The 12,687-nt window shown below is 32.6% G+C and overlaps 2 protein-coding genes across 2 annotated transcripts; one reads left to right on the top strand and one right to left on the bottom strand.

Moving 5' to 3' along the window:
• The first annotated feature begins 1,293 nt into the window (after positions 1–1,293).
• Positions 1,294–4,330, top strand: LOC136773451 (odorant receptor 4-like). The gene is made up of 6 exons (XM_066727147.1): positions 1,294–1,654; positions 2,194–2,677; positions 2,860–2,959; positions 3,018–3,137; positions 3,829–3,984; positions 4,049–4,330. Exons 1-6 carry the CDS (start codon positions 1,378–1,380, stop codon positions 4,118–4,120), a joined length of 1,209 nt encoding a protein of 402 aa, XP_066583244.1. The 5' UTR covers positions 1,294–1,377; the 3' UTR covers positions 4,121–4,330.
• A 1,091-nt stretch (positions 4,331–5,421) lies between these two features.
• MFS9 (major facilitator superfamily transporter 9) lies at positions 5,422–11,327 on the bottom strand. The gene is made up of 10 exons (XM_066726642.1): positions 11,058–11,327; positions 10,572–10,633; positions 10,271–10,457; positions 9,784–10,017; positions 8,995–9,297; positions 8,788–8,911; positions 8,522–8,655; positions 8,315–8,457; positions 8,133–8,253; positions 5,422–8,075 (listed from the first exon to the last, which is right to left on the bottom strand). The coding sequence occupies exons 1-10, from the start codon at positions 11,142–11,144 to the stop codon at positions 7,893–7,895; spliced, it is 1,578 nt and encodes a 525-aa protein (XP_066582739.1). The 5' UTR covers positions 11,145–11,327; the 3' UTR covers positions 5,422–7,892.
• Between the last annotated feature and the right edge of the window lie 1,360 nt (positions 11,328–12,687).

The raw sequence follows: 12,687 nt of genomic DNA, 5'->3' as shown, positions 1-12,687 counted from the left end.
AAACGAATTCTTCTTGGATTTCATGTTTTAAACATATTGCCTGCCGCTGCAATTGGTCTATATCTATATATATATATATATATGTATAAGTAAATAGTGTACATTCAAATAAAATTTCCGACCTGGTTTCCTGCTCTTCGGATAAACTTTTATATTTATGAAAAGTTTTGTAAAGTTAAAAATGAAATATAATTATGAAAATAACGCATATAAAACAAAATGACTGCGTCAGTCTGTCCCCTCAAGAATACCATATGATACGTAAACTTGACGAAGATCCTGTTCCATTGAAGTCCGAAACACTCGTGACTCTCATCAGGAGAATATTATCCGCTTGCTACAGACTGCGCATGCATCTTCAAGCTACAATTACCCCGTAAACTTTTTTCAAAGCAGGAAAAAGCAGCAATTGATTAAATTATTCGTTGGGCGGAAACCATCAGATGAAAACTTGAATTATTCATCACGACAAAGTTTCTTTCCCTCAAAGATCAGTTGCGTGCAGCAGTAGCATTTTCTTTGCGGGAAGAATATTAAATAAAGCGTAGCGAGTGCGTTGAAATTAGAGGTAAGTAAGCAAATACGTATGTTTATAATGATCTGCATCGATTTTGCTCCTAAGGTTAAAGAGAGAGAGAGAGAGAGAGGGAGAGGAAGAGGGAGACGCAAACTGGCTAAAAATACTTTGATCATGAATTTTTCGGAATTAAAACCGATACAGACCAGTGTTGCCCAAACCTATTCCTCCAAACCTTATATATATAGTATAATATACCCGGACATTTGCAAAAATTTGAAAGAATTAGAAAAGAATATTGTATATACGATTGATGAATTTTCACACAGATATGTATTCGCTATATTTATAGATAATACACTTTTTAACTATAAGGCAATTTTAAAAACATTGAGTGCTCTAAAAGATAATGTAGCATCCATGCACCTATTATATACTATACTCGTGAAGTTGCACCCTCCATTTCTGTGCCAACAAATACGTTTCGTTCTGCAGCAATGCTTCATTTAATATTCTCCCTGCAGGTAGAATGTTACAGTTGCGCGCATTTGAACTTGAAGAGGAAGAAACTTTGTCGCATTAAATCATCCAACTTTTCTTCTAATAGTTTTAGCATCCAACGAATAATTGATCAATCGCTACTTTTTCCCCATCAGATTTCAAATCAAACACACAAGCGGAAATTGTTGACCAATCGAGCATGCGCAGTTTGTAAAGGGAAATATTATTCCGTATAGAGAGTCACAAATGTTTCGGACTTCGTAAGGGGAGAAACTTTATCAAGTTCTCGTATCGTAGTATTGTCATATCGTTAACACATTGAGAGTTCGCTTAAAATTGAAGAATTCAATTCCAAGACTATGTTTGAGACTCTTGCTATGGAATGCATAAGAATCAGTCTATTGGTATTAGGAATTTGGCCTGAGGAGCATAAATTGGAAAAGGACTTTTCCTTCTTGCGTTATCGTTACATCGTACCCCTGCTATTTTTGGTGCTTCTAATATTCATTCCTCAATCTGCTCAGCTCTTCACAGTGTACAACAATTTGATGATGATTACGAGTAATTTATCAATGGCTAATTTTCCAGTTATAATCGGTATTACAAAGTTCATCGCCGTCAAGTCTCACAGTAAGGGTATGTTGGAATTTTGCAATAAAATTATTTGTATCTTTGTGATAATAAAAGCAGCCCTTAAACTACACACTTCCAATATGACATATGTATGTTACATAACGAATTAATTCTATTTAATCGTGTGATTTATTAGAAGTATCCAAACTGTAAGCATTGAATTAATTGAATTGAAAAAAAATAGATACACTATTTGAACTATACTCTCTATAAAAGTATGATTTAATTGGTGTGACGAATATATTTATTATATTAATTTTTAATTAATATAAAATAAAATTTAATATAGGCGCTAATAATTTCCCATTTTTATTCTAAATTATGTATTTCTCGCAATCGTTTAATATTTTTTCCTAAACATTCAATTTTTGTACTCTAGCTTTAGCCGATTTATTATGAAAAAGAAATATACTCTTACATATATAGATATTGATTGTCTATATAAACAGGAAGTATAATTTAAGGGACAATAATAATAATAATAAATTATGAAAACTAACTGTAGCACTTTTCACGAATTTTATTAAAATTTGATATACCAGTGCTAGGTGAGGTGATTAGGTCTTACGCGAAAGATTGGGAAAATGTGAAGGAAAAGGAGGAGGATGCGGAGACCATGTTGAAATATGCAAATATTTCGGGGAAAATTTCAATTGGTTGCTATGTGTTTACACAAATTGCCGGTTTCACATTGACGGTTAAGCAGCTCCACATGATAATAAATTCGGAGTTGAACGGTCTAGATCGAAATTTCATCTTTCCATCCTTATTTCCTGGAATATTCAAGGTCACCCCCTATTATCAATTAGTTTGTCTAGGTCAGTTAATTGCTACTTACTGTTTAACGATCTGCTACTCGGGATTCGATTGCTTAGTGTACCTACTGGTCTTTCACATCTGCGCTCAGTTTGAAATTTTACACAGAGCCCTTAAGCAAGCAATCAATACATCCAAAAAATTGCGAAATCCTGATGGATTTAGACTGGCTGTAGGAATCATCGTAAGAAAACACGAATATCTTAACTGGTTAGAATAAAATTAAATACGTTATTTATTTTTAGTTTACTTTTCTATATTTTATAAACATTTCCTCGTTAAGTAACTTAAAGAGTATAGAAAATGCTTATACGCACCGGTTTGCATTTTCTTACTTTTATTTTTTCTTTAAATATGTATAGTTTTGTAAAGAACGCTTGTTACATTTCAAGGTTTGCCAAAAGTATGGAAGATTCCTTCAACATTTGCTTCCTCGTTCAAATCCTGTTCTCCACATTTTTGATGTGCTTTCAGTGCTTTTCGATCTATAAAGTAAGTTTTTCTCTATAAAAGTAAAAAGTTTAAAAGAGAATAATTTAATTTTTTTTAGGCTGTTTCTAAATCAGTAGACCTTTCAATGAACGAATTACTTTTTGTGACTAACTGCATGTTGGGTAACATGTTATTCATTTTCATTTATTGTTACATGGGTGAACTGCTTATCGTTGCGGTAAAATATAAACTATTGGAGCATCAATCTACTGTATAAAAAAGGAAAATAAAAGGGCAATATGTTATAAAAATTCAGAAACAATTTCTGATGTTGGATTCACATTCAACAGCCAAAGAAAACTAAAGCATTCATGCTTTCATATCAAAGATATTGAATAAATAAGAAAATTTTACGTTAAAAATTGTCAACAAATATTACTATAATCTTCGGTAGCACGAATTGTTATTATTGTAATCGACTTGACTAGAGCAAAGTCCGCTTGTTTTTAGATTCCACAATCATTGCTACAGGGGAATGAGAACACATTTTAACTTTCAATTTTAACGATCACACATAATTTGTATGGATTATTTTTAAATATAAAAAATTCGTTAGAAAATTATTTATAAACAAAAATTAGGTATTACAAGATAAATCACACATATATATTTCTAATAGAGAATGTATTATGTATTGATGATTTTAATGTAAACAGAGTTTTAATTAATGGTTTCAAAAAGCGTACCGCTTCACACTGAGGGAGGTCATGATAAAATCCAAATTTTGGGACATACAGAGAGAGACTTAGCCTGTCTATAAAATTTTGCCATATTATTTTCAACATGTTAAAGCGTCTTTAAAAAATATTTTTTTTTTTAATTCCACAAAGGTCTAGGCTCGTAATCTTTGTATATACTTTCATTTGCAGAGTGACGGAGTGAGAAGCGCTATTCTAGAGTCCAATTGGTATGAATTGATGCCAAATAATATGAAAATGCTAATGTTTATTTTTTTTCGAGCAAGGAAACCTTTAAAATTGACTGCAGGAAAATTTAGCGTATTATCTGTGGAGACATATTCTAGTGTAAGATTATTTTATAAAATATATATATCATTAAAGTTTAATTAAGACAGGAATTTATTTTTAGGTTTTAAAAACTGCTGCTGGCTATATGTCAGTTATGATGGGGATAGAAAGTAAAAAGGAGGAGATGATATAAAAATTGTGAAATAAAATCTCTTTTAAGTGAGATTATACAAAGTAGTTGAAAAATTAGTTGATAAATGCTTATTTACATTAGGCAAAATATATCTTCTGTTTAATAATATTTGCAACTACTATTGAACTGATAATGTGTGATTTGGAAACAATCTTTAGTGCAGAATGTAGAAAAATAATATAATACTCAACTTATTCCTTTAAAAGTAGTAACTCATTTATTTTAGTTGTATTATTTATATAAGTAAATTAAAATTATATACGGGACGGCGACACTTCACCACCTACCTCAATTTTTTCTCTACAGGGTTCACAGCACTGAGAGCACAAAGAGTGTTATTCAAGATAAGATCCATTCCATTGTATTTTAAGAGATTGTTAAATTATAAACTGAGGAAAGTTCGAATTCCCAGCACAGGCACAGCACACCCACCAGGCACTGACGTTTTTCACGAATTTTTAATTCTTTTCACTGTTTTACGGGATAATTTTGGATTCTGCATGGAGAGAAGCACGAATTTCGCTGAATTTTTTGGAGGAAAGCGTGGAAAGTGGAAAAAGTGAAAAAGGCCCGGTCGGTCCCGGTCGCCGTTGGAAAATTCGAAAGGCCGTCGCGGCGGCCAATTCGGAAAACCAAAATAAACATGGCGGCTCGGCGGAGTCGGAGTGGGGAGAGGGTAGAACCTGCTCGCACAAATCCAAAAACTGAAATGATACCATTTTTCGGATTTGTGCGGGCAGGTTCTACTCTCTCCCCACTCCGACTCCGCCGAGCCGCCATGTTTATTTTGGTTTTCCGAATTGGCCGCCGCGACGGCCTTTCGAATTTTCCAACGGCGACCGGGACCGACCGGGCCTTTTTCACTTTTTCCACTTTCCACGCTTTCCTCCAAAAAATTCAGCGAAATTCGTGCTTCTCTCCATGCAGAATCCAAAATTATCCCGTAAAACAGTGAAAAGAATTAAAAATTCGTGAAAAACGTCAGTGCCTGGTGGGTGTGCTGTGCTTGTGCTGGGAATTCGAACTTTCCTCAGTTTATAATTCAATAATCAATGAAAATACAGCGAAATAAGTGAAAAATTCGTGAAAAACATCAGTGCATATTGCGCGCGGTGTGTTTATATTGTATGCTATTGATGAAAAACATATCTGTATTCAATGTCTTGCACATAGCAGATTGAAATTTTATAACCATAAGATTATTACTTAAAGTATAATCGTACTATACTATACTTATGTAATTATTAATTATTCCTTTTCTTAAATAGTCATAGGAGCGAGATATATTGCATCAATTCATATTAATAATATTAATTACGATGTATTTATTTTAGAGGAAATTAATGTAAAATGATAATAACAATTTTATACTTATTTATCACTTAATAATGTCAAAAATACACTGATAAAATAGTACTATAATAATTATATAGATATAAAGTTAAATATGTGTGTGTGTGTATGAAGAACCACCTATACTTATACGAGACTGAGTTAATCTAGGAAGAAATATATACATATACGTCGAATTATAATCGCTCACTCTTACCTTTTTTATTTCAAACTCACATCACTATGGAAAAGACTTTACCTATATAAATTCATAAATTAACAATAATAATTATGTAAATACATCAACCCGCACTACTCGTCGTATCCTATTTTAGGAAGGTGCAGCGGAGCATAATAATTACACACAAACAAATTCAGATTCTTAAAATTAAAGAATATTGTCTCGAATATATATATATATATATATATATATATATAATTTTTCGTTGGTCATACATTCACTTAGCGAGTACTGCTATAAAAACTCTATTCTGGTATTCATAGTAAAGGAAAAAAGAAAAGATAATTTAGTTAATGCCTCTTACGTGTTCGTCGCATAGCAAAAAATTCGTTTAAAATAATGTCAAGCATTTTTGAGTGAAATCCCACGGCACGTGGAGCTGAAGTGACGTGCTTCGATTGCGGTATGCGAACCGCCAGAAATCAGACGAATATAAGGCAATTAAAGTCGATGTAAAGTATTAGATTATAAACAATATATGATAAGTTGTATTTTTTTATTACTGCTAATAATTTAATTAACGCAAACTCCCTGGAGTACGTAGCTACTCAACAGGATCTACACTACAGAACTTGCGTAAAGCAACCGGATATTGGCATAGCGAAAAATTTTCTGAAAAGCCCTTTAAGACATGATTGAAAAGTTATCGTTAGACAATCCTCAGGGTTATTCTTCCTAAGAACTATTCGGTCATATTATTGTGAACCTTTTGGGGACTTTTGTAGTAAGGTATTAACCATATTTTAGATAAAATATACATATATATGAAAAGGCAATATATTTGTTTATAAAGAAAAATAAATGTATTTCATTGGTCGATGAAATCATTAATCAAGCAAAACTATGGATTTACAATACCACTTTCTTCATATTTATTGTCGTCTAAGAAAAACTTTAAATTTTTGACAATGCTTCAATTGAGATCAGCTCTTTTAATTTTTATCTACATTGTTTTTTTATATTTATGCTTTCTCATCTTTATTAAATTAATTTGGATATTACCAAGTTATTAAAACAAAACTAGCTTAAGAAAATGCGTATAAATATTGAAAATTCATGTCATTCCTTAAAAATTATATTTGTCACAAAACGCATTGTACTTTCAAAAAATAATAACTTTAGTACTATAGTATAATATACCTGCTGCTAATAAAGCATGATCATATAGAGTATTAATGGGTTTATAGTAGATTAATATTTCGATACTATAATTTGTCTTCGCCATACTGAATATAGAAGTTATGATAATCTACTTTTAATATAGCTAAATCTATCCGTTTAAGGATAATCAGCAATGATAGACTCTCTTAGCAAGAGTGTTTACTGTACTACATTGCTGTAATCTATAATTTTACTGAATTTCATTTAATTTTTGTAAAAATATTAATTTATTGAATTTACAAGATAGGGGACTGTAACCGTATATATACTACAGTTATATGTATAGTAGTAATGCGTGAAAAGATATATTTTCTTAAAAAAAAGAATAATTTATTAAAATTGGATACATGTAAAGTTGTCAGCAGATATAACCGTAATGTTCGTTTAATATTTAATGTGAGTATGGACTTGCTAATATGCATTTTTTAACCAACTATAATGAATAATAAGAAGAAAAGAGTTCATGTATCCAAATTTCGACAATATGAAGGAATTTTTATTATGTTTTATTCTCATATTTTACGAATTTAAAAAAAAATCAATATTCATACATAAATGTTACCTTTAAATAAAATATTTTATAAATAACAATGGAAAACTAAAGTTCCTGAATAAAATTATATCAGTAAATGCTAATTCAACTAGAAACCATATACACTATTTATAGTTTTGATCAATTGCTTCTTTTTTTGATGGCCACGTACCTTACATTTCGTAAATTAAATTATATTGTTTCTGTCATAAAATAACTATACATGGCTCAATTAATTATTTTCACATAAAATTTCTGCAGATCATTTCCTAAAACCTTCAGAAACCAGTCTATTAGCTTAAATTGGCTGTATTATCTACAGGTACATTACATACATATATATATATGTACTAAAAAGGTTCCATTGGCGCCGAAATTCATATATGAATAGAATTTTACGAAGCGATTTTTTTTTTTTGTCAAAAAACCTTCATTAGTATCACAAAGTATAGCACATAAAAATGCGCATGAAAGGCAAAACGTAAAAATATATTGACCCTTGACGATTATAAACGATCAATTTCCATGGCAGAATTGTCATGCGATTTGTCTTGGTCCGTTTTGTTAATAATTTGAGCATCATCGGCCCAGGTCTGACGCTCACCAGAAGCGAATAGTCCATAAATAATTGCACCAATTAAATAGACTGCTCCAGCGATTAAAAAAACTATCTGCCATTCTCCTGCGCTCTGCAAAAAAAGCTTAAATTTTCTCACTGTTTTTATTCGAGGCTCAATTGTACTTACCTTATTCTGCACTATGTACCCAGTAATAACTGGACTAACGACGCCAGGAAGGGTGGCAATGGTATTTCCAATTCCCATGAGGACACTTGCGTGTTTCGGAGCTATATCCAAATGGTTAACTCTGAAAATATGAAACACAGACGGGAGACTAGGCTTTGATGACTTTTTAAGATGATAATTACCCAAAGCCAGACCAAGCAAAACCTCCAAGACCAACTGCTATAGTGATACAAGCAACTGCCCCCGTTGGTTTCAAAATAAACGCAGTCGCAATCATAAATACAGTTTGGAAGATGAATGCCCCACAATTAAAAATTTTTCGTACCTGTAACGTATTATGTAAGTATCTGCAAAAAAAATTGATAACAAATATAGTCACGTAGACCTACCTGTGTGGTGGTTAGGATTTTTTTGGATCTCAAATAATCAGCCAAGTATCCAGAGGATTGGACAACGATAGACATAACCAGATATGGCAAAGCTGACAAATAGCCAGTCTTATCGAGCTTAAAATTCAGTACATCTGTTCAATGAGTATAAAATCTATGAGAAGAAAGCAATATAGAATGGGAAATATCGCACATGGAACAATGACCAATCTATCGAACCAACTGTGCGGTATTAAATGAAAAGAGGAAAAATAAATGTGACCAACCATTCATAAAAGTAGGAAGTTGTGTCAACATTGTGTAAAATCCCCAATTTTCACTGAAGTGTGCTGCCACAATGGCCCAAACTGGAGGGGACAATAGCATCTTTTTCCAGGGGTGAGTTATTTTCTTCAAAAAATTAATTTGTTTGTTATTTATGATGTTATTTTTCAAATGTAATAAGATCGATGTTAATAAGAGGACTGACTCACCTCGTGAGAAGTACTTCCGAGGGTACCTCTAATATAACTTAATTCAGCAGTAGAGATGTAAGGATCATCTTCCGGGTGATCTTTGACGACGATCCACCAAACGACAAACCAAACTAAGCCGGCTGCACCGAAAACGTAAAATATCGAGGACCAACCAAAGCGTTCTGCCATTAAACCAGCAACCGGCATAGCGAAGACGGTACCAATAAAACTTCCGGAAAATGCGATGGTCGCTAATTTTGATCTTTCCAACGGCGGTGCCCAATTGGCCCAAATCGCGTGTATACATGGGTAAGTAACCCCCTAAAATACAAATACTATCAAATTAACACATTAAATATACAGTGAAACTGATTTTATTATGTAAAAATTATCTTTACCAGAAAAAAAAGAATAACTTCTTAGTTTGGATTAAAAAGTAAAATATTTTTAAGATCTAAATTTATTCCGATTATATGCACAAATATTAATTCTCACTGTACATTACATCTACGTCTCATGCCTGTTCCGTTTACCTCTTTGTCAAATATTATTGGATGTAAAGAAATATATGATGATTTGTAGAACAGCTAATAAGCTAGGTAGTATTTAATTTTGATGAAATAGGAAATGCAACCAGTATGGAACATAGATACAACATATAGTGGGAACAAATCTTAAAGCTGTCGAAAATTCATGTTCTTTTCTTTCGACACGGAAGATCAAAGTAATTGTATAGAAATATTACTTTATCATATTTTTCAGTAAGTTGATTACAAAATGTTATAATTGAATTGTTTGAAGAGATACCTCACAAATTCCTTCGATTATGCGGAGGGTAATCAGAATGTAGACACTAGCCCTTGCCAGGGGCGGCGTGATTATTGTAAAAAGAGCGGTGGCTGCAATCCCAATACCAAATACACGTTTACCACCGATTCGTGCTGCCAACCATCCTCCCAACAACTGTGTACTTAGGTACCCATAAAAAAACGAGCTTAAAACTAGCCCTTGCGTTTTAGAGTCCCAGTTAAATTCCCTTTCCTGTAAAATACGACATTTTTTTATCAGTAACGTTTTTATTAAACATTAAAATTAGTTTGATAATTTTAAACATTAGCAATTTCATATTCTTCGTCAAAAATATTTTATCTTCTCGTATTTACTATGCCATATATTCAATCTGACTTTTATGAGTAAAGTATAAATATTAATCATTCTAAAAATTTCCTCGAGTATATAATAATATTATTGTTCACCATTGAGATACTGAGAAAATGAATTGATTAAAACTCACGTAATAAATTATGCCACTAGTCTCGTTTCTCCTGGGATTCAGCGCTGTCATAGCAACGATAGCCACGCTGAGATTAACCCTGAGTATATAAGAAGTGAAAAATCCAAGAAACGCCAGGATGCTGACTATGTATCTTCTTTTCTTCCAAAATTTCCATGTTTGTTCTTCCACATTTTCGTATTTTAGTCTACAATGATAATCGTTCAATTAAAAGAGCATTTTATCTTACTCGTATAACTTCTCGCCTCTGGAAAACTCGTTATATGCTATATCTGATATTCAAATCAATTATTCAACTTACGTTCCAGTTTCCACGCTTTTCAAGCTCTGATCAGGGGTAACTTTATGTCTCTCCATTTCGTTCTGAAAATTAATTACAAATCAATAATTCATGCCCATTGAATTTTCTCTTTAGGTATGTCTGTGTTTGTGTAAAACTTGATAGCGAGACTTATAATAATATTTTTAATTCAGTTTATGTTACTAAAAAATGTAAGAGGATAAATTTGATAGTATTTTCAGGTAATTTCTCATTTTCATGAATTTCAACAAATGTAAAAATTATAGGCAATACATGTAATGACAGATATGATTTACGTAACAAGGGATCTCGCTCAGTTGAACGATCAAGAGGAGGTATGATTTGTGTACGTGAAAGAGAAAGAGAGAGAGAACATGTATAGGCTAGCAGGAACAGCCAGGTCTGATTCCGAAGGCCGAGCGGGCCGAGCTGTGGGTGAAAATCCGCTTTCTCCGAGGTTAAATCTACTTTCGAGGATGAAAGTACCTGGTCGGAGTCAGAATCGGAAGTAGCGATCAGTTTTCGAAGGACCGTGGGGTCCTCGAAAGGACGAGACAGCCAAAAATTTCGCATTCTTGCTTTTCAAAACGTCCAGCAACCTGTTACGCGAAGCAACAGCTGATCCAGCCCGGCAAAACGTGTTACGTGTCGCCCGTCATTACACACACACACACACACACACGACACTCGCAGCCACAGGCAAATGCGCACGCTCTAATTTAATCCATACGAGTAGCCCGCCGACAATACCAACTCACTAAAGTAAAATGACGTTTTATCTACGGAGGACACTCTCTCACTGAAAGTCAACGCTTAAGTGTGTTCCTCACTACAAACGCAAACCTCCACTCACTCTCCGTGCTCACACCATATTGACACTTTATGGTAAATCACACACACTCCGCACGAACACCATATATTGTATATTACCTAAATCGCCCTTCCTCCCTCCCATATAATTCAGATAAAACCTTATCAGTGAGTAAATTTAACTACTTGGTGGAGAATTTAATATTGTTATATTATTATTACTTATAAAAGTTGAAAAACTGAAATTAAGTGAATCAGAATGATCAAAACAGTGTTAATTAAAATAGAAGAGGCTTGAAGAAAATTAACAGGATTATCGAAACTGAGAACAATGCAAATTTATCATCAAGCATTGCAGACTGCTGTGAATTAATTGCATAATGAACACGGGATTCGTTAATTAAAATAGTTGACGATGAGTTATACTATTGAAAAAACAAACGTCGCATTGACACAGAAATAAAATATTTACGTTCTTTCGCCATATTGTCAGATGATAATTTATATGAATACACTTCACAAAACCACTCACTATATATATCGACCAAATCATCCCCTTCCCTAATCTAAATAATCCCTTATCAGCGAGTAAATTTAACCGCTTGGTTGAGAATTTCTTAGTTATCATTTACGTTACGTTACTTAAGAGGAGATAAAAATAAAACGATTAAAAAATGGAAATAATGAATTTGAAATTAAGAAAGCGTGGAGAAAATTAAAATAGGAAAAGGTGAAGGTACATTAATATGATCATTAAAATTGCGAACGATGTAGATTTATCATGAATAGTTTTTTTAACAAATAACGTAAAAATACGATGAATTGATTGTGCATAATGACAATAAATTTTACGGATTACATTTTTTTACGTATATAGAAATACCAATTATTATTTTATTTGATAAAATAATAACTGCCGCGTTGTCAAAGGAGAACATTCTTTCTTTTCATGTCGATGAACTATATTTCACTAATAAAATGGAATCAGAGATGAGTTTAACACTAAACCTACTACTGAACGGTCAAATTCACATTTTTAAATGAAAATACACGTGCATAAAATTTTATCAGTAGATTTAGCATAAGTTAACGTATTTATTTGTCTGAAACTCAGCAGAAACTTTTGTTACTGGTGAAGCGGACACGATACATGAACTACGAGGAAAATTCTCTTAGAACAAGATATATTTATGGGAATATTGATCCTCCCCCATAAGCAGGATCACGAATCTTCATGATATTTCCCATAGGCTTCCGTAAATTTCAATTTTAACCAATAGAAATAATGAAGGTCAATTCTGTTCAG

The sequence above is a fragment of the Prorops nasuta genome, unplaced genomic scaffold (assembly GCF_024137725.1).
Source record: "Prorops nasuta isolate Cenicafe-Biocafe unplaced genomic scaffold, Cenicafe_Pnas_1.2 PNAS00005, whole genome shotgun sequence".
NCBI lineage: Eukaryota > Metazoa > Arthropoda > Insecta > Hymenoptera > Bethylidae > Prorops > Prorops nasuta.
The sequence above is the reverse complement of the archived record's forward strand: the minus strand, read 5'-3'. Positions and strand labels throughout refer to the sequence as shown.